The following is a 22,659-nucleotide window of genomic DNA, read 5'->3' as shown; positions in this document are numbered from 1 at the left end:
GTTTCTTTTGCATAAACCTGCTAGATTTTTCACTTCTTTCCAGATCTATTTAGTTACACTTATTAATTATATATCGTGTTCATACACAATCATCTGCCAATATTTATCTGATACAGGTGGTGTGCTGACCCTGCTGTATTAAGTTTTCTGAGAGGAAAAAACATTTCAATAAGGTTAGCTGTTTTTTTTCCTTTCTTCTACTTTTTTGTATCTGTAACACTTTGAAGCAGCTGAACTCTGGGTAGTTCAATGAGGATATGTCTTGTGATTAGGGATTCTGTCCTTCCTCTTGCACCTTTGGCATAAACAAACCTGCGTCTTCAAATGACATTACAGGATTCCTTCTCCAAGATGAAACTCCCTTCGAGTCTCAAACATTTTACCATTCCAGTCAAACATTTTACCATTCCAGTCAAACATTGGCTTTTTTTTCTTCTTTTTTTGGACGGGGGGCGGGGGGAGCAGGCTAACATTAAAATTGGTAAGATGAGATAACCTTTATAGTGTGGTAAAATATATGCCCGTCCCAGGCAAACTCAATTTTTCACCCTTTTTGTACATTTGCTATGAACATGTGTCCTGTGTGGTTTGTGTTATACCTTACATTGGGCTTCTGGAGAGTGACATGATTCTGGGCACTGGGTGGTAGAATGAGTGGGTAAGGGAGTTTACCAGAATGGTAAAATATTGGTAGTATGTTTCATTCTGTCATGAGCCTTGTGTGACTGTATCTTTCATTAATATTTTCACAGTGTTTCTTTTTCCTCTTATTTACTAGATATCCAAGGAAAAGAAATAATTTGATAGAGCTTCCAGAGGACTACAGCTGCCTCCTGAATCAAGCCTCTCAGTTTAGGTAAAAATAACAGTTTGAGCTGCCTTCTTGTCAAGTATTTTCTTTTCATATTTTTGCAGTTGGTGAAATCCATGTGTCATGTGACAGAACTGTTACAAAAACAATTCTGGGATGGAAATCAAATGCTGCCACTTCAGCACTCCAGACAAAAACATTGTTTCTTCTTCGAGTGTCCCCGTGGGTGCTCCACCATAGGTGACGGCTTGGCCGGCGCCGCAGATCGGATCTTCCAAGCAGTTTCTGCCGGACCGCGCATGCGCCGGCGCGCGCCGCTCCCTGGCGCGCTCCTGGCCATGTGCGCGATCCGGTCCCCGCCAGTTCCTCTCAACCGCCGTCGGCTGCAGACGGAATCCGACGAGGCTAAAGCCACATAGCGTATTCAACGACTTTATTTGTTTTCTCTTTGAAGTTTTTCAGTTCTTTAGGATACCATAAGTAACCGGTTGTTATTTTGTTAAAAAAAAAAAAAAAAAAAAAACAAACAAACAAACAACAAACAAGCTACGGAGGGACAGCTCAAGCCAGTCCCAGTAACAAGCGCCGGAGGCCAGGAGCTAGGGCCATCAGCCCTCCTGCGGAGGCAGGCCATCGGACGGGGAAACAGCACAAAGAAGTGCTAAGTACCCACAAACAAACTCAAAGACTCACCAACAATGTCCTCCTCAGGCTTTAAAAAATGTGAGTCCTGCTGAGAGGCGATGCCAGTGTCCGATGGGCACAGTCTATGCATAAGGTGCCTGGGGGAGTCCCATGTGGCACAAAAATGCGCCTTCTGTGCAAAGTTAACGACCAGAGCACGGAGAGACAGGGAGATGAGAATTAAACTGCTGCTTCTTGACAAGGCCCTCCAGCCAGACGTGCCGGAGCGGCCGCAGCAGGAGGGACCCTCCGGGGCCCTTAGAAGGAAAGCTGCCTCCCTCACTCCATCAGCGCAAAAACGGAGGAAAGTTTCTCCAACCCGATCCCTGCTGGCAGCAACAGTGAGCGGGACGGGAGGAGCGAGCAGCCCCCAGCCGCAGCAACAGCTGATCGGCGGCGGCACGGAGAGCCACGTGGAAGCGGCTCAGCCTCCGATGATCAGCCAGCCGCCCCGCACCGCAGGCAGGGCGGCGGCTAAGCAAGCGCCGGTACCAGCGGCACCGCAGGCAGCGGCACCGACCCCCGGGGAACCGGCGGTGCAGAGCGCGCAGGCACGTAGCCTGCAGGCGCAAAAGGACTCCGCACGTGCGGCACTGCCCTCGAGCGTGCCTAGCACGGTGCCGACGGGGCCGGGATCCCCCGCCCATCAGGGGGCGGAGTTACCTCCTCAAGGGAGGGGGAAGGCTGCACACAAGAGGAGGCACTGCAGCCCCTCTCCAGACAGGGCTGTGGAGCTCTTTTCTCACAGCCCTCCGCTCATGTTGCAGACTCCAACCAGAAGGCAGGGGCCCCCCCTAGCCTACCCGGAGCCCCCTTCTCCTTTCCTGCAATCAGCCTCCCCATGGCTGGCACCACCCTCGCCCTTCCTGGGATTTGAATCGCTGGACTATTATGCAAAATCGCTCTCTCCAGTGTCTCGACGATCCCCCTCTCCCAGACACACAGGGTACGTGCAAAGGGAATGGTCAAGGTCACCTTCCCAGGAACAGTGCCTATACTGCCATGGTCGTCCCTACCACGCGGGGCATGGACACCATCGGCAATCTACCAGGGAGAGATCCCCACATATTACCTCGTACCCCCGAGGGCAATCGCGATCGGGGACGGAGACTCAAGCATCCCAGGGGGGACTGGCCGTGGACCCACGAGATTTTCCCTCGCAAACCTCCAGCGAGAGGGCGCACCATCACCATCAAGAACCGGAAGGGTCCAAAGAAATGTACCCCAGCGGTTCCTCGTTTTCCTCCCCGGATGAGGCCACGGCCTTAGGGGACGTCCATCCCAAGGACGATCTCAAACAGTTTCAGGAGCTGTTTAAGAGGGTAGCTTTCACGCAAGGCATCCAGACAGCACAAGTGCAAGAGAAACATCATAAGCTCCTTAAAAATTTGAGCTCCCCGGCCTCCTCCAGAGTAGCAATCCTGCTTGATGAAGCGATCTTGGAGTCCGCCACTACCATATGGCAGACCCCGGCAACTATTCCGCCTGTCCAAAAGAGAGCGGATAAGAAATACTTCGTGCCGGCGAAGGGCATGGAGTTCTTGTTTAGCCACCCCCAGCCAAACTCCTTGGTGGTGGAGTCCTCGCAGCAAAGATTAAAAACATCTCAATTTAAAACAGGGGGAACGGACAAAGATGCCAAGAAGCTAGAGCTGTTCGGCAGAAAGGTCTACTCCTCCTCCACTTTAACCTTGCGAATGGCAAATTATGCAGCGCACTTGGCGAACCATAATTTCGACAACTATGCCAGATTAACTTCCCTCATGGACTCGCTTCCAGAGGACAAAAAGCCGGTCCTCAAGGCCATAGTGCAAGAGGGCTACACGGCTGCGAGGATGGAAGTTCAGATTGCTTTGGACGTTGCGGACACGGCAGCACGTTCCACAGCAACTGCAGTGGTGATGCGACGGTAGTCCTGGCTCCAGACCTCGGGCATACCGAGAGATCTGCAGGCGAAGATAATCGACCTTCCCTTCGACTTGCAGAAGCTGTTTGCTGAATCAACTGACTCGGTCCTTCATTCCAGTAAAGATTCAAGAGCCACACTCAGGACCCTGGGGATTTACACCCCTCCATACTCAAAGAAAAGGTACTACCCACAGCAAAGGCGGTACCAATACCAGCAACAGCGCCCCCAGTATCACAGGGGTTACGAGCAAGGGTGGCATCAGCAGCACCAGCAGTACAGAACCCCCAGGCGACGCTCACAACAGGGCCGTCCGTCCTCGGGGCGGGGCCAAAGGCCACAAGTTTGACATACAAATCCAGGGCTGCGCCATCACCACTATTGCACAAGATCATCCGAAACGACTTTTTCACCATCGCCTCCGACCATTCTACGACCAGTGGCAAAGGATCACCACAGACAAATGGGTGCTGGAGATCATAGCCACGGGGTACGCCATCCCCTTCCAGTCGCTCCCGCCGCCGCGACCCCCGCCCAAGCCCCACCCCCAGGGGGCCTCCCATGTAGCCAGGCTCAGGCAGGAGGTGGCCCACCTAGAGTTCATAGGGGCGGTGGAAAAGGTGCCGGAGCAACTGCAAGGGAAAGGGTTCTACTCTAGGTATTTCCTGACGGAGAAAAAGACAGGAGGCTGGAGGCCCATCTTAGACCTTCGTGGCCTCAACAGGTATCTGCGCAAGCAACGTTTTCGGATGATCACTATTGCCTCCACCCTTACAGCACTGGACGATGGAGACTGGTTCGCAGCCCTCGATCTACAAGACGCGTACTTCCACATAACCATTCATCCGGCTCACCGACGTTTTCTCCGGTTCATGGTGGGCAACGAACACTTCCAATACAAGGTCCTACCGTTTGGCCTTTCCTCGGCCCCCAGAGTCTTCACCAAGACCTTGGCAGTGGTGTCAGCCTACCTGCACAGACAGGGGGTGTTTATTTTCCCGTATCTGGACGACTGCCTGCTCAAAGGGACCTCGAAAAGGGAGGTTCTCCGCATGATACGCGTCACAGCAAACACGTTCTCCTCACTTGGCCTGGTTATCAATCTGGCAAAATCAAAGATAGACCCCTCACAGGACATAGAGTTCATAGGGGCTCGCATAAACTCGGTCTCGGCGAGAGTATACCTACCAGAGGCTCGCTTTCGAGCCATCGGTTCCCTCGTGCAGGTCATCACCTTCAGCCCTACGGTGCCGGTCTTGACGTGCTTGCAGCTGCTGGGCCACATGGCAGCGGCTACGTTTGTGGTACAGAACGCCAGGTTGCACATGCGCAGCATGCAACATTGGCTGGCAAGTGTATACAAGCCGGCAGTACACACCGTTCACAGGGTGGTGTCGCCCCCACCTGGGGTGCGCGAATCCCTGCAATGGTGGGTAAACCCCAGGAACTTGCTAACAGGGGTACCCTTCCATCAGCCGCAAATATCGGTTTTCCTTACTACGGATGCCTCCCTCATAGGGTGGGGAGCGCACATGGGCGAAGAGGTGGCTCAAGGACTGTGGTCACCCACGGAACAGTCTCTACATATCAATGTTTTAGAGCTCAGAGCAGTGTTCAACGCCTGCAAACACTTTCGAGACCGTATACAAGGCAAAGTCGTCGGGATCAGTACAGACAATACCTCCACCATGTTTTACATAAACAGGCAAGGAGGAGCTCGATCCCGTACCTTATGCGCGGAAGCAATCCGCCTATGGAACTGGTGCATCGCCCACGATATAATCCTGAGAGCCTCCTACTTGCCGGGCACGCACAACGTGAAGGCAGACCAGTTGAGCAGACGTTTTGCGCTCACCCACGAGTGGCAGATCCGTCCCGATCTACTACGGCCGATTTTCCACGCATGGGGGTTTCCCCAAATAGATCTGTTTGCCAGTCAGCACAACAAACAGTGCCCATGATTCTCCTCCAGAGCAGGGCTGGGCCGGGGGTCCCTGGGGGACGCGTTCGCGATCCCGTGGGGAGGCCCCCTGCTTTACGCGTTTCCCCCCGCAGTGCTGATCCACAAGGTTCTGCAAAAAGCCAGGAGAGACAAGGCTCGGATGATCCTGATAGTCCCAACATGGGATCGCCAACCATGGTTCCCCCTACTCCTGCGCCTGTCGGACCGCCCACCGATGCCTCTTCCGGTGGCGCCGGATCTGCTCACGCAAGCCCAGGGGTCCATAGTGCATCCGCACCCCCAAAGCCTGCAACTGCAAGCGTGGCTAATCCATGGCTCAGCTCCCTAGAGAGCACATGCACAGTGGAAGTACAGCAAGTCCTAGAAAGTAGCAGGAGGACTTCCACTAGGAAAACCTACAAACAAAAATGGACTCGCTTCATGGCTTGGTGTTCTACCAAGCAGCTGGCCCCCCTTTCGGTGCCTATACCTACAATTCTAGAGTATTTACTGGACCTCAAGAGAGCAGGACTCTCGCTATCCTCGTTAAAGGTCTACCTTGCCGCCATCTCGGCGTTCAGACATGAGGAGGGAGGGCACACGGTGTTCGCCCACCCTATGGTTACCAGGTTCCTCAAAGGGTTGGTAAACCTATACCCCCCTCGGAAACCGATTCCACCTTCGTGGAACTTGGACCTGGTGCTTACCACACTCGTGGGACCACCGTTCGAGCCCTTGGCCACGGTTCCCCTTCGCCTCCTTACAGTAAAGACGACCTTTCTTCTTGCAATTACGTCAGCCCGTCGGGTGAGCGAGCTTGCGGCAGTCATGGCAACGCCACCCTGCACTGTCTTTTCCAAGGAGGCGGTAACCATACGGCTGCATCCAGCCTTTGTTCCCAAAGTTTCTTCCGAGTTTCACATCAATGAACCTATTGTTCTACCCTCGTTCTATCCAAAGCCTCATAACTCCAGCGAAGAGGCGCGCCTACACCTCCTGGATGTGAGGAGGGCGCTAGCCTTCTACGTAGACAGGACCAAGTCCTTCCGAAAAACGGATAGACTCCTGGTCTCCCTCGCTCCCAAATCTAAAGGAGAAGGTCTCTCATCGCAGCGAATCTCAAAGCACATTGTATCCTGCATAAAAATGTGCTACGAGCTCAGAAAGACTCCTTTGTCGGCCACTCCCAGGGCTCATTCCACCAGGGCGGTGGCAGCATCAACAGCCTTTTTCAAGGGCGTTGCATTGAAAGACATTTGCAGAGCGGCGACCTGGTCATCCTACGACACGTTCGCCAAACATTACGCCCTTCACAGGGTATTCCAAGAGGATACCCGTCTCTCTGCAGCGGTCCTCTCGGGGACCAGCTGCACATAATCCGATTACCCACCACCTATCTGGGTTACTGCTGGGTAGTCACCTATGGTGGAGCACCCACGGGGACACTCGAAGAAGAAAGAGAAGTTACTCACCGTAGTAACGGTGGTTCTTCGAGATGTGTCCCCGTGGGTGCTCCACTACCCGCCCATCCTCCCCGCTTCGGATCTCTGTTAGTGTTTTGCAGGGGCAACCGAGGCGGTTGGTCGAGGAACTGGCGGGGACCGGATCGCGCACATGGCCAGGAGCGCGCCAGGGAGCGGCGCGCGCCGGCGCATGCGCGGTCCGGCAGAAACTGCTTGGAAGATCCGATCTGCGGCGCCGGCCAAGCCGTCACCTATGGTGGAGCACCCACGGGGACACATCTCGAAGAACCACCGTTACTACGGTGAGTAACTTCTCTCTATAGTGTGCAAGTCTGAGAAGGATATTGCAAAATTTGAAGTGAACACACTTTTTTCCCCTAACCATCAATAACCAGCAGTCCACTTTAAGTATGATGCTATTTACTTTTCACATAATGACCATGTGTGAAACTGTTATAGCTTAAAGCACTGATGCACTTCAATTAAACAAGTGTAGGTTTGATATATCTGACAGTTGTTTATACCATTGCTCACTTCAGGACTAGAGATTGGGCATTGGCTTCAAGCAGGAATACTGAATCTGACCTACAGATGAAGTACTGGTAGCAGAGAGAGCAGTGTCAAAATATATCATTTGACTTTAATTATTTTTCCTGTGGAGTCGTGTTTTGTGTTTTTAGCAATTGTGAATGTAATGCTCATGAATGAACCACTTGTTTGATCTGGGAATAATAGGGATAAAGGCACTGAGCAAAGTATGCTATGCTGCCCTGCCAGTGCTGCTCCTGACCTGCATCTCCTTACCATTGCCATCCTACTAACTGTGCCTGTGTGTCAGTTTTGTTCTTCGAGTGCTTGCTCATATCTACTCCAGTTAGGTGTGCGCATGCTGCATGCACAACTGTTGGAAAGTTTTACCTAACTGCCACCCATTGGGTCAGCTGTGGAGCCTCCTGGAGTGGTGCTTATGGAGCCCCTGGGAGTGGTGCCAGAGTGTTAGGCAGTCAGTGGGTAGGGAAGGGTCTCCCTTCCCCTGCCATGTCCTCTTTGGGAGATTGGGGCATGATAATGTCCCAGGGCTTTAAGCAGTGTAGCTCCCCCTCGAAATCTATGCCAATGAGCAACCCCCACCACTCCTGTCGTCGTTTGGGGGAAGATCATCAGACTGATGATTGCCGAATCTGCAGGGGTTTCAAGCCCTGGACTCATAAGGAGCATGACTTTTGGCTCTGTCAGCTCCTTATGGAGTTGGCACTTCAACCTCCGTGGCAAGGCTCCTTACCCCCTCTTCAATGCACACAGCACACCATCCTCCACTCTGGGCCCAGCGCTAAAGCAGGACCCATTCCAGCACAAGTGTTCCCCCAAGCGTTCGGTGTGGAGAAGGACATGAAGTCAGATGACCCCACAGTAAACATCCTCACTTTCGAAGGGCCTTCATGCATGGCCCTTCTGTTTAACAAAACTATCATGTCCTCCACCTCCACCATTTGACAAACTCTGGCCTCCATCCCTCCCACCATTCTGGGGAAGGAGGAGGGTAGAGCGCAAATACTTTGTGCTGGTGAAGGGGTTTGAATACGTGTACACCCATCCTTCCCCCTTGCTTCATGGTGGTGTACACAGTTAAAGAAAAGGGACATCAGGGTCAACAGGCTCCACTGCCAAAATCTGAGGACGCTAAGTGCCTGGACCTGTCTGGGGGAGAGGTTTACTGCACAAGGGGCCTTTTGCTCTGGGTGGCTAACCAGTTGGTTATCCTCAGTCATCAGAATTATGACTCTTGGGCCTCTCTCCTTAAATGTAAGGACTTGCTGCCCAAGGACTTGTGGAAGGAGTTCTTTGCTACCCTGCAGGAAGATAAAATGGTGTCTCATACTTCTCTTCAGGCTTTCTTGGACTTAGGGGATGCAGCAGCCCAAGCTATTGCTTCAGGCATCACCATGTGTCAAGTGGCCTGGCTACAGCTGTTTGGTCTCCCATCAGAGGTCCAGCAAACTGTCCAGGACCTCCCTTTCAATGGAGCGGGACTGTTGCAGAACAAACCAACTCCTGCCTCTAAAGCCTTAAGGACTCCAGGAACATCATGAAGTCCTTGGACATGCACACGACAGCTATGCAGTGAAAGTTGTTTAAACCACAGCCCCAGTCAAGGCCTTTTCAACCTTGTGGGCACTTAGACTGCTACTGTCACAAGCCCCACTACTCCTGCAGCAAACCCTTCCGTCCACAAACTGTGGCCAGCAAGAGCCAGTCCACTTCCATCTCCAAGGCCAAGCACTCATTAGGATGGTGCGCTCGAGATCAGCCTATGAGTGCCACCAAATCCTTCCCTCCTGTTCCTAAACAGGCTCTGCCTATTCCTTCTACCTTGATCGGCTATTACATCGTGCTGATGGATCCTCAGAACAGTCGCATAGGGCTACACCACTGGTTCCCAACTTTTTGGCATCATGCCCCCCTTTTGATTTTTGAGAAACCCTCATCACCCCACCGCTTCTTTTACCATCATCCAACCCCCTTTTAACAAAATTTCAATTTGTAATTTAAATTAAACACACACTTGACATAAAAATGTTATTTAAAATTAAAAATAATCAGTGTTTTTGTGGTCCCTTGTGTGTGCCTGGTGCAGCCCCAGCTGGCTGGGTGCCTGAGCCCCATGCCAGCCTCCAGAGCTGCCTACACAAGCCACCCACCCACCTGACATCTGCACTGCCAGAGCTGTCCACCTGCCTACCTCCTACCAAGTCCCACACTACTGGGACCTGCTGCCTGCCCGCCAGCCACCCAAGCCCCATGCTGCTTGGGCCAGCTGCCTGCCCCACCTGAGCCCCTTCCCTCCTACAAAGCCAGGCACCACTAAGCCCACACTCTTACCCCATCTAACCCCATCCTCCTCCTCGTCCACCTCCTGCTCCAACCCACATTGAATCACCTTTGCAGAAGGCAGCTAGCTCCATGTGGGTCTTTGCTGGCTGCCTGGTTCTTATAGCAGCTGCGCTGGGTCATCTACATAAAATGGCAGGGGCTGAGAGCCAGGAGCAAAGGGTGGGGCGAATGATGGGGTGGCTGGATCATCTCACGCCCTGCCTAGAATTTCTTCACACACCCCTAGGGGGGCACGCCCCTCAGTTTGGGAAACCATGGGCTACACAATCCTTTTTCATTCTCCCTGCCTTCCTGCCCCCATCACCCTTCCCTCTTCAGGGACTCCTCTCAGAAGCAACTCTTCCTTCTTGGTTCTGGCTGTGAGGCAGTGAAGGAGTTTCCTCCTCAGTCCAGGGGCCGAAGAGACCAGTCCCATTATTTCCTAGTTATTTCCTGCGGCCTATCCTGGACCTCAGGGAACTCAACAAATGTATCATTTCCCACAAATTCCATATGGTTTCCCTAGGTACCATTATTCCCTCTCTGGATCCAAGGGACTGGTATGCCACTTTTGACTTAAAGGATGCATATTTCTGTATAACAATCCAGCCTTCTTATCAGCACTACCTACGTGTTACTGTGTGCCACCTGCATCTTCAGTTTATGACCCTTCCCTTTGGGCTTTCCATGGCCCCAGAATGTTCACCAAATGCTCTGTGCCTGTGGGCACTATGCATAGCCCACTCTTTCCTTCTGGAGGTGACCTGTCTTCTAGGGTCCCAGAACCAGCTGGCAGGTTGCCTCAGTTGCTGGTTTCTCACTCACAAGTGGTCGATTTGCACAGATGTCCTCCCTTCTGTCTTCCACAAGTGGCGGTTTCCCTGAATGGACCTCTTCACATCCCGGAGCAACTGCAAGTGTCCTCAGCCCTGCTCCCTCTGAGGCCTTAGCCCCAGCTCTTTAGCGGACGCATTCCTAATACCAGGGAACTCAGGATTAGTTTACACCTTCCCCCTGTTTCCACTCATGCACAAGGTGCCCCTCAAGGTTCACAGTGACTAGGCAGATGTTATCCTGATAGCCCTGGTTTGGGCTTGTCAACACTGGATCCTGTGCTGGTGGAGCTCTCAGTGCTTCCATTCATTCAGCTTCCTCTGCTACCAGATCTCATCGCACTGTACCCCAGTTGCCTCTGCCACCCAGGCCTTTGCTCCCTTCACCATATGGTGTGGCAGCTTTGTGGCTAAACCCTGTTGAGCAGGTGTGCATGGGGTAAGTGAGGCAGGTCCTCCTCAGCAGCTACAAGTCATCTATGCAGCACTCATACTTGCTAAGTTGACACACTTCTCCTGCTACTGTCGTCAGTACAACCTCATACCTGTGTCTACCGTTGTCCAACACGTGCTGGAATACCTTGTTTCCCTGAAGCAGTAAGGTCTCACTTCTTCATTCAAGGTCCACCTGGCAGCCATCTCAGCCTTCGATCCGGGGAAGGAAGGGTGTTCTGTTTTCATGCACCCCATGGTGGAGTGCTTTCTCAAGGGTATTGGACCACCTCCACCCACCAGCCCGCCAACCGGTCTGGCCTTGGATTTTAACCTGGTGTTTATGGGCTCCCCCTTTGAACCATTGGTCATGTGTTCCCTTCTCTCTCTCTCTCCCTTCTGGAAAATGGCCTTCCTGATGGCCATCACCTGTGCCAGAAGGGTGTCTGAGCTTCAGGCCCTCATGTTGGAGCCCCCATACATGTACCATAAGGACAAGGTTCAACTCTGCTGTCACCCAGCTTTCCTGCCGAAAGTGGTCTCTAGCTTCTATACCAGCCAGGACATTTTCCTTCCTGTTTTTTACCCTAAACTTAATGGCTCCCAAGAGGAGGAGGAGCTGCACTTTCTCGATGGAAGGTGGGTGCTTGCCTTCAACGTCAAACAGACTAAACCCTTTAGCAGCTCTTGTGGCTGGTGCTGATCATACAAAGGAGCTTCCAGTTTCTTCGCGGCACATCTCTTCCTAGATCACGCCCTGTATACGAGCATGTTACCGTCTCGCTAAGGTTATCCTACCGACTGTTACAGCACACATTACGCAAGCTCAGGCCTCCTCAACTGCCTTCCTGGCTCATGTGCCTCTCCTGGAAATATGTCAAGCTGTGTCCTCTGTGCATGCTATTACTTCTCACTATGCTGTTGTGCTAAAGTCTAAAGGGGATTCAGCCTTTGGGGCTGCTGTCCTTGAGTCTGCCGTAAGTTAACTCCTACCCCTCCTCCTGGGTTTGGCTTGTGAATCACCTAATTTGAATAGATATGAGCGAGCACTCGAAGAGGAAGAAGCAATTACTCGCCATTGTAACTGTTTTTCTTCAATATGTGTTGCTCATATCTATTTGAAACCCACCCTCCTTCTCTACTATCGTAGTAACCAGCAAGAAGGAACTGAAGGGTGGTTGAGTCGGCAGGATTATGTGCAGAGTTCCACACTGGCACCACCCCAGAGGGGGCTCCACAGCCAACCCAACAGGTAGCAGCAAGGGTAAAACTTTCCAACAGTTGTGCGTGTGACATGCGCACACGTACCTTAAATAGATATGAGCAACACATCTTGAAAAATAACAGTTATAATGGTGAGTAACTCTTATTTGTATAAATGAATTAGAATCACATCACTGAGTTTACATCAGCTTTTGATCTGATTCAGTTTCCCATCCTTCATTTCCTCAGTTTTTAGATTTAATAAGGCATATTTCTTGAATTTTGTTCTGCATTAATGATACACTGAAGAAGTATATTATTTATGGAGTGGAGGATGTCTTTTCATTCCATTCATGCTGTTTTAATATGCATTTTAGCGATCCTTGGGTCCTGTTGGAGTCTGTAGACTGATGCAGCTTTCTTCTTTATTTCCATTAAATACATCAGGAGGTTTTCAACTTCTGTCGTGTGATTCACATCTTAGAAGTTGTTTGCTTGAGCATTCCCTCACATTAGCAGTTGTGTGGGTCATTTTATCTGCCATTTGCAGTTGCATAAGTTTCCAATGGCAATGCCAACCATTGATTACGTGGAATACTTATGGGAAAATATTAAATTAAATTTATTAAATTTAAGTTTAAAAATTAACTTTAACAATGTTAGCAGTTAGGAAATGAAGAGGAAGGTTACTATCATGTGAGCAGGTGTTGACTTTGAGCAATGCTTTGCAAGACTGTAGTTCAAGAATTACTGGAACGTCACATGGCAGATGTTGTTGTTGGGATAAATAATATCCCATTTGATCACAAAATTGACAGTTTTCATTAAATTTATACCAATTTTTTCCCCCTCCTCAACCGATCTGTACTAGAGAGCAGCATCTCTTCCTTCTGAGAAAAGCTGATTTTTCCCAGTTAGTTTCTTAAGAAGCATTGTGGTTGACTGTGCTGCTTTTCCAAAAAAGCATGACTGTTTGTTTGTTTTTTGTCTTTTCATTGAGTTTACAATATTTTGGTTCCGTACTGCACCTAATAATTCACATCTTTCTCTTTACAGGTGCCCCCGATCTTTTGATGATGAACAAAAGCACCCAGTGTTGTGTTTGTTTTGCGGCGCCATGTTGTGCTCCCAGAATACCTGCTGCCAGGAGTTAGTGAATGGGGAGGAGTTGGGAGCCTGTACCTGTCATGCTCTCCATTGTGGAGCTGGAGTGTGTATGTTCCTCAAGTAGGTAACTGGGGAGTATGTAATTTTTTGCAGGGAAAAGTAACTTAAGAAAGCCGAATGACACAGAAGGACAAAAAGTGCTTTTTATATAGTCTCTTTCGAAACCACGCAAATATCTAAATGAGTTGATGTGCCCCCCCACCCCACCCCCCAGAAGATTGCTTTGTATCCCCAGGGATATATGCCCCACTGGTTGAAAGCCACCAACAAATTAAATCTTTCTGCAGTAGAATTGCAATGCTGGTCAGTGGGCAGTGCTGCAGTCTGAAGGTGTTCAGTCAAACTGCACCCTTTGTCAAGTGTTTACAGAACACCACAAAGCCAGTACATCCATATTAATAGTAACTACTTTTCAGGTAAAATAACAAGTCTGTGTTCTGCAGGATTGAGCATTAGACTTGCATTTTCAAAGTACAGGTTGAACCTCTCTAATCCAGAACTCTATTGTCCAGCAAATTCTGTAATCTGAAATGACCTTTAGTTAACTGAACGACTGTTTATCATGGGTGTGGCCAAGTTTCCTATGGTCCCATTAAGTTGGTTTACAGCCACCAGTACTGGCTCTGTGTTCTGTTATTTAGGGGTAAATTACAGCTAAATGTCTTCTTGAGAGCCCAGGAAACAGTGGAAGTGTTCATAATGTGCTAGAAAACATTGACCTCCTGTTGTCCAGCAAATGCTCTTGTCCAGCAGTGATCAGGTCCCAAGGGTGCTGGACGAGAGAGGTTCAGCCTGTAACATGAGGGAGTTAGACACCATGCTCCTTTAGGCTCCTTAGAAAATCCTAGCTTTCGATTCATGTTGAGTGCCATGTTGTTAGTGTATGTGATGGACAGATTACTGAAACTTTTAAAAATGCAGGCTTTTCTGTATTGATGAGAACCATAAAAGGGCAACATCTATTTTTGTCTATGAATTTTGTTCTCTGTAACATAAAAATGGTTGAATTGACATTAGGGTGGGACCCACTTGTTCAGAGGACTTGGGCATGGGATTGAGAGGTTTTGGAGGGAGCAACGTGCGTCCCTCCTTTGTATCTGAGAGGATTGCTGTAATGTGACGCTCTTAAGGGAGAAGAATAACAGAGCTCCAAGAGCATCTGGAAGAGAGAGAAAATATTTCCTGGAATTTTCAAAACAGACTTAACTGGCATCTAAGCTTTTACCGCCTTGTGCTGCCCATCAGGAGTGAGTTTGCTCACATCCGGACACACAAAAAGACGGAGAGCAGTATTTTTTATTTTAAAAATGCAGTAATAAACTAAACTTCTCAGTTTCAATAAATATTGCTCACATTAAGCCCATTTGCTGTATAAGTTGTATCCTCCCAATGAGTGAGGATTAGGATAAGTTTCACTATAAAATGTCAAGAATGATCTAGTAGCTAAGTGAAGAGGTCATTGACTGACTGCACCCAGATAACAGATTAGTGCAGTCCATCAAATGAAGAAATTTAAAGTCTGATTCTTCTTCAACTGATGGCACATGTTCATTACAAAACTTTTTTCCATCACTGATACCCGTTGGGCAGCTCAAGCTTCACCTGCTGCTGCACACCATGTTGAACAGGAATAAAAGGCACAGTTGCTCCTAGCCCTGCTCATTTTACCCTTCCCTGCTCAGTTCCTTCTTACTGCCAGTAGTGGTCCTTGCAATTCTGTACGCTATCAGAACAGTTTTCTTTCTTAACCTTTGTCATTATTTGTGTGAATTGTTAATCCAGTCTTCACCATAGTTAGGATAGATAAGTTTCAGTTGTTTTAAAAAAATTAGTTGTTAAATCAGTTGTTAAGAAGTTCCTCATTTGCAGGTTTCTGTTTGCAATACCAGAGTGTGTCCCAGTCGCCAGGCTTCAAGCTCAAGGCCTATACCAGTGATCAACCTACATAATAGCTGCTAGAAGTGCTTGGGGAGGCACATGTTAAAGGACTTGCGAGGGGGAATTTCAAGCCTAAGCTGAAGGAGGATAAGTGGGACAGGTTGAAATTCCTGCTGATGGAGGCAGCACTCAGGCCACTGTCAGACCCATCCCAGTCTACCTCAGTGCCAGCTGCTGCAGCTTCATTGAGAAAAGCACCTCCAATTTTAGGGGAATCCCAACACAAGTCTATCTTTCCCACACTGATAAAGACATATAATATCCAGAAAAGCCTCAACCAGGGGAAGGTGTCCAACTTTTAAATCTGATGAGAGGGGTAAGGAGGAGTCAAGTAGAGTACACCTGACACCTAAACAGTCCTCCTCCAAGGTGAAGCCTAAGTCAACTGAGTTGATTCAAGCACTTCTAGGACCATGGATAAGCCTGCTGCAGGAAGCAGAATTGTCAACTTCTTTGGCACTGTGACAGGAGATCGTCTCATTGTCACAGATGCACTTTAAAGTGTTAAGTGTACCTAAAGCCTTAATTAAGCCAATGCAACTTTTTGTGTAGATCTGTCAAAGTTTAAGCTTTCTTCAAATTCGCTTATAAATAATACCTGCAAACTCTTATGGTTGTTCACATTTTTAAAAATTACTATTTTTGCCTTCAGAATCAGGGAGTGCAAAGTAGTCCTGATAGAAGGTAAAACCAGGGGCTGCTTATATCCGGCTCCCTATCTTGATGAATATGGAGAAACAGACCCAGGTCTAAAGTAAGTGCGTGTTTAACTTTTTTGCTTGCTAGAAGTCTTAATTTTGTTCTCTTATTTATTCCTTCATACTGCATGCAGTTACTTCGTAGTTCTGAATATCTACATTTCTGTTAAACTAGTGGTGAAAAATGGTTACCAATCAGACTATTATTTAGTATTTTTCATAGCTATTAGTGTGCATTGTTAATGAGGGACTGTTACTAGACCCTTTGCCTAGACATATTTGCTTTGATGTTTGAGTGGAGACATCCAGAAAAGAGAGAAGAAAAGAAAAGGTCAAAAGATAGCAATATGTAATGTTGTAATGGGCCTAATGAATGTTCTTCTTATTTCTCCCTTGAAGAAGAGGCAACCCGTTGCATTTATGTCATGAACGTTACCGGAAACTCCATCTCCTGTGGCAGCAACACTGCATCATAGAAGAGATTGCCAGGAGTCAGGAAGCCAGTCAGGTCGTCTTTGGATTCAACTGGCAGCTGCTTTGAGTCCTAGCTTTTAATTAAATCCAGATGGCTGGATGATGTTTTGACAAAGGAAAGGGAGGGGGAATATTGCAGAGCCTTCTCCAAGGGAGATCCTCTTGCTCAGACACATGACTGATGCATTCATAAACTTAATTTTCATTTCATAGGGTTTACCTTTAAAAAAAGAACACCACCCTTTTTGGTGACTGTTGTAGGATATTCAGGGACAGAAACACATTATTCCAAAGGTTGTAGGCTATACTGATGATTAGATGAGGGTAGCTTCCCATATCCATCTTCCTTCCATACACACGCGCACACCAAAAGTCCCAAACTGTCATTTACTGGCACTGGTAATAGACATGGATGTGTGTTGCTAGGGAATATCCAAGTAAAAGAATCAGTTAATATGTCCAGTCGTGTGGTAAAATAAGCATATCGGGGTTAAGATGATGATTGAAAAAGTGTGTATGTCTTAAAATTACCACAGTTTAGCTGGAATTGTGTACAACCCCCTCGTCGTCCTGCTCCTCCTCGTTGTGTGCCTCAGTTCCTAGTCCTGTCTTAGAATTTAAAATGGATGAGGTCTGTGGCATATTTTCAGAGGAAGACATGGAGCTTCTAGTAATCCATAGCTGCAGGCTTAGCGTGCATTAAGTGGTACAGCAAAAACCTGCACTGTGCCGGACGCTGGGATTTATTAGAGAGTGTTTTCAGAGGAATAATGGTTCCACTAATCCAATTGTCAAAAGAGGAGCAGAAGGAGCGAATTGTGTGGGCGATTTTCCATCTTGCTTGAGGTGCATGTAAAATTAAAGGGTGTGTGTTTGGTACATATCTGGTGCATACTGCACCTTATATAATGCAGCTTTAGTCTACTAATTCCGTAGACTACACCAAGGAGTCCAGCACTACACTGCTGTGGTCTGGCTATAATCAGCTTTACTATGTTTGTAATAGTATTCTGCAGTTTGTGCAGGAACAAACTCTAGAATGCTGCTCCACTAGTTCTGCACTCTATTTAGCCATCTGTCAGCTGCCAAAAAACAGAACCATAGACTTCAATTAAAAAAGCCATTGAATGTTGAATAAAAAAGCAAGACCCTATCAGAGATTGCATGGCAGGATTATCTACTTGTAATCATTAAACACAGGCATAAATTGATGCATTTTATCTCCATGCTGAAGGAACTTCCCACTCTTCATTCTTGTGTTACCTCTTTGGAGTGGTCCCTAAACTATGTTTCTGGATTCATGACAACCAGACGCTGGTTGTAACCAAAAGGAAAAAAATATATCACTTCTTCAATAACTAATGACATATTGTGATTGACCCATTTCTCATAAGCTCATTGTTATGTTTTCAGTTTTTTGCCTGAATAATTTACAGGACAGGATTTTGTGAGGTGAAAGTTAAAAGTACTACCTGCACAAATACCCAATTACTATTACTTTTTCAGGCCATGCCATCTCTGTGTGAAAGGTTTAGCCATCTGGAAAATGGATTTTAGATCTGTCCTGTGCGTGCGTGCGCGCGCGCGCGCGTGGTGTGGGAAGGGTTTGTTTTTTTAAATGCTCTGTTAAGGCTTCGACAGGGAAGGCTATAGAATTTTATGACCCACAGTTTGAGAGCATGTGCATATATATACACACGTTTGCATTCCTTTCTTTGCAGTCAGTGAAGGACATGCCAGGTGGGAGGGAGAATCTCAAATCATGGATTCATGCTTAAGCATAATAATCCTTGTACTACTTTCTTAAAGTCCTTGGTAAACAGCAAGTCAATTTTCATTTAAAAGTGAAATTCAAATGGGTTGAAGTAGCAAATCATTATTTTCTAGCATTCAAATACCCCTTAAAACTTTTGCTCTATTTTCAGCTTATTTCCCCCTTAGGCAGTGTAAATAGTTGGCTTCAGTATCTTTTCCTGTCTTCCTCTTATTGCAATGAAAACTTCTTTTCATTTGGATGTTTTCAGCTTTTTAAACTGAAGGTAAATCCCTTTGCAACTAAACAACAGTTTTGTTTGTCTTTTCTAATCTGTAATTGAAACCTTGGGTTAGAAAAACCAGCTCCATGGAAAATTGTGTGCAGTGGCCTGTTCAAAGATTACCAATAATAATGCTTACCGGCCAAAGCAGTGTACTGAAATTAGCAAACATGCTTCACGGAGTTCAGAACTGGTTTCATAGCTGTGTTCACTTACTGTTTCCCTGTGATTTATGTAGTTATGTATCCCAACACCCAAGAATCCTGCACTTTCCACGAAGCAAGAAGTCTATACCCATGAAATTCAGCTAACAGATATGCAGCTAGATCACTTTATTTTGTGATGGTGGCAATGAGTAATTCAGTCTGAGCTATACAGGGACAAGAACTGATTTGAACAGGTAAATTGTTGCTTAACATTACCAAATGTCTGTCTATAGCTGGGAGCAATAGGAAAATGAGGGCAAAGGAAGAAATGGTGCATTGTTTTCTGTGGCTTTGCACTTAATATTCTAGCAAATGGGCTCCCAGATCATCCTCTAAAGAGTGCAGTCATTTCTCATTTCATAAATTACTATGCAGTTTGGTTCCCTGTATTATCTGTATCTAGTGATTGCAAGATGCTTATGCCACTGATTTTGAATTCCATCCAAGATCAACTGAAGAAGTTGTTTGAATAATGCATATACTGGTATCCTTAATGTAAATTTGAGACTTGTATAATGTTCTTGTGCTTTTGAAAAAAAATCTTGTATATGTATATTTAAAAGAGGAAATAAAGCAACTTCTCATATGCTGTTGGTCTTTTATCGGAGGCAATTTAGTATTCTGCATTTCTCTTTAGAAGATAATGTGAATAGTAAATAATTGGCAAACAGTACCAGGTACTGCTACAGCTGATCAGTGCTCTTTAACAGTTAGTACTGACATCAGAATTTTTGTTTCATATGAGACAGGTGGGCAATAAATTTTGATGGGTGGTAACTCCAAAAATTTGGTAACTGGTCAAGTGCCACACTCTTCTATGATATTAATTGAGGAGGTGCAGGATCTGAAATGGAGGTTGGGTGTAGAAGGAACTCAGGGTAGGGGATTGATGTGCAGGAGGGGGTGGAGGGGTCTGGGAGGGAGTTTGGGTGAAGGAGTGTGTTGTGACCCAGGGAAGAGGATTGGGGTGTAGGAGGGCAGTGCAAGGTTTGGGAGGTGGGCGTGATCTGGGGCAGGGGATTGGGGTGCACATTCAGCCAATGGGAGCTGTGAGACTGTGCTGGGGGCAGGGACGCATGTGAGGCTCCACGCACACACACACAGGACTTACAATGTACAGAGCACATGGGACCCCACAGCCAGCCACTGTGAGTGGCTTGCTGGGATATGGAAGGCAAGGAGCCTGCTTGAGGCTCCCACTGGTCTGTGGGGCAGAGGTAGTCCAGACCCAGTCCATTAGCCACATTTTGCCTGCCCCTGATATTAAAGAAATGCTTAATTTTGAAATGCTTTGGCTACATCTACACTACATGAATCTCTTCTGGAAAAACATCTTCCAAAAGTGCATCCACATACAAAAAAGCAGATCAAAATCAATCTACTCTTTTGATAGAGAGCACCCACACAGCACCTGCTCTTCCAAAAGATCAGACCAGAGATCAAAAACTCCAGCGCCATGGGGACTGTTCTTTCAAAAGAAGGGCCCCCGGGGCATCTACCTATGCTTTTTTCAAAAGAATCTTTTGAAAGAAGGCACTCTGCCTGATCTGGGAGCAGAAGAGGGCTTCCAGAAGAATAGCTGCATTCTTTCAGTTTTGAATTGAAAGACAGCATTTTGTGTGTAGATACTCCTCATGTTCTTTTGAAAATGGGCCAGATTTTCTGAAAAAAATTTCTAATATAGATGCAGCCTTCCTGTTTTTTAAGCCTCTAAACTGACAAGTCCTTTAGTGTTTCTCTGAATACAGAGAAAACATCTTAATTTTCGAATTTAAAATGTTTTAAATAGCTATTCATCTTTGTGACACTGAGAAACTTGACAGTCTAAATCAAAGAAAACTTACTATGCAGTCTACCATATATACAAGTATCAGAGGGGTAGCTTTGTTAGTCTGTATCCACAAAAACGAGAAGTCCTGTGGCACCTTATAGACACAGAGATATATTGGGGCATAAGGTTTCATAGGTAACAACCCACTTCGTCAGATGCCGTTAGTCTATAAGGTGCCACAGGACTTCTCATTTCTACCACATATAGAAGTAGCTGAATATCTTAAAGGCCGTTGTCTTTTGTCTGGTGGGGTAATGCTTAGGTTTATATAAAAAGTGGAAACATAGTATAAAAAAGACAGTGCTTTCATGGAGCTTTGCAAAGAACCAGAGACACAGGAGAATTGGCATTTTGTTTGTTCCAGACTTGAACAGATGCAGCAATTTGCAATTAAACCAAACTCTCAAACTGCCTTTTTAACATGCTACCTGCAGCTGAACATCACCATACCACTTTGGTTCTTCACATCAGTCACCTTTAAGAAGTTGTCTATGTGAGCTTTCTTGGTTGATCCAAAAATTATGTACTTTTTAGAGTCTCAAGCTGGGAAGTATGTAAGAATCTTCCTGCAAAAATTATATGAAGAATATTCGAGGTGGAGAGGCACTCATTTAGGAAAAGCATGGCTGCATTTCTTATGGAAATTTTTTTTAATGTATGTCACATATCTTGTGGTACAACTTGCAAAATTCCAGACTTGAGGGCTTAGCCAGCACGTTTTGATTTAATTGTTGACGTCTCTATACTCTGGATTTCTGCATTTTATGGAATATAATAACAGTTTTCTTCTTTCAGGTATAGGATGAAAAGCGTAAATGAGTCGTCTTTCAGTTCTTCTGATTCTTTGCCTAATTCATGTTTATATTCTTCAAAGAAAGTATCAGTCTTTTTCTTTCAATCAGTCACCTAATTGTGATGCATCTACAATGGATTGGTGTGAACTGTTTTGGTCAGTTTGGTCTATTTTAACTGTATTTTGACATTATACAAAATTGTAATTTTTGAATACAGAAAATTACCTTCCCAGGAAGGCTACTATGATCCTTTTCTGTGTTAGCTGTGTTCCTTTGAAGGTCATTTATTTAGAATGCCTGAAGTGTCAGAACAATGAGTAAATACAACCTAGAGGAGGAAAAGATTAAGGCTGTATCTACGCTACCTCCCTACTTCGAAGGGAGCATGGTAACTGAGGTGTCGGGAGATTATTAATGAAGTCCTGTGGTGCATATGCAGCACTTCATTAAGCTAATTCTTCCCCGCGACAACTCCGAAGTGTTAAACTTCAAAGTGCCGGCTCACGTGTAGTTGTGGCTAACCCGCTGGTACTTTGAAGTGCCCAGGCAACTTCGAAGTCCCTTTACTCCTCAAACACTCCTTTAACACTTCGGAGTTGCTGCGAGGGATAGTTAGCTTAATGAAGTGCTGCATATGCAGCGCAGCACTTGATTTATAATCTCCCAACACCCTACTTATCATGCTCCCTTCGAAGTAGAGAGGTAGTGTAGGCAAGCCCTAAGTTGGGTATGCGTTGGTATGTGTAATGATGAACACAAAGGGAGGCAAGATGGTAAAGGGTGAAAAGAAGTGGAAATCAGGGCTAAAACTTGTGTTTTGTTTCACTGGTTTTGAAAGAGATTGGGGTGTCAAAGATCCAGGGTCCTATTTTTCAGTATATGTTGCTTTATACCAGGCTGTTGATCAGTATGGCTTCTACCAAACGTAAATCGAGGAGGAGACTTCAGACTTGGCACTTGCTTTGGTTAATGCTGTACAAGAGTGTGCCATGAAGTTAGTGCTGACTGGGCATTTAATGCAACATGAACCATAAGGGTGTCATAGGGGCTGTGCCCACAGAATGCCTCTCACCTCTTTAATGCATAAAATATAATGTATGTGTTCTGGGATAAGATGAAAATGGGATAAGTTTTCACATGCAGTTCACACCAAGCCATTGTAGAATACCTGCTTGAAAGAACGGAGTTCAGCAGACATTAGCAGTCCAAAGCAGACCTACCTGACTTAAGCTGTAGAAGTCTTGCAAGTTTATATCCCATTATCATTGGCGACAATGAAATTAAAATGCCTTAATCAACTATCAAAATTACCTAGGCATATGTATTTCCCCAGTACAGTGGCATATGGAAGCCCTGGTCCTGTACTAATG

General features: G+C 46.8%; 1 protein-coding gene across 1 annotated transcript in view; it reads left to right on the top strand.

Annotated features, from left to right (window-relative positions):
• The window catches only part of UBR1 (ubiquitin protein ligase E3 component n-recognin 1), a 177,757-nt gene extending 158,507 nt beyond the window's left edge, over nucleotides 1-19,250 (top strand). The window contains exons 43-47 of the mRNA XM_074997084.1: nucleotides 117-173; nucleotides 779-856; nucleotides 13,202-13,372; nucleotides 15,903-16,004; nucleotides 16,348-19,250. Coding sequence (XP_074853185.1) covers nucleotides 117-173; nucleotides 779-856; nucleotides 13,202-13,372; nucleotides 15,903-16,004; nucleotides 16,348-16,489 — 550 coding nt within the window. The 3' untranslated portion in view covers nucleotides 16,490-19,250. The remainder of the gene's footprint in view (nucleotides 1-116; nucleotides 174-778; nucleotides 857-13,201; nucleotides 13,373-15,902; nucleotides 16,005-16,347) is intronic.
• Nucleotides 19,251-22,659: the final 3,409 nt, after the last annotated feature.

The sequence above is a fragment of the Carettochelys insculpta genome, chromosome 6 (assembly GCF_033958435.1).
Source record: "Carettochelys insculpta isolate YL-2023 chromosome 6, ASM3395843v1, whole genome shotgun sequence".
Taxonomy (NCBI): domain Eukaryota; kingdom Metazoa; phylum Chordata; order Testudines; family Carettochelyidae; genus Carettochelys; species Carettochelys insculpta.
This window is presented reverse-complemented; position numbering and strand designations above follow the sequence as displayed.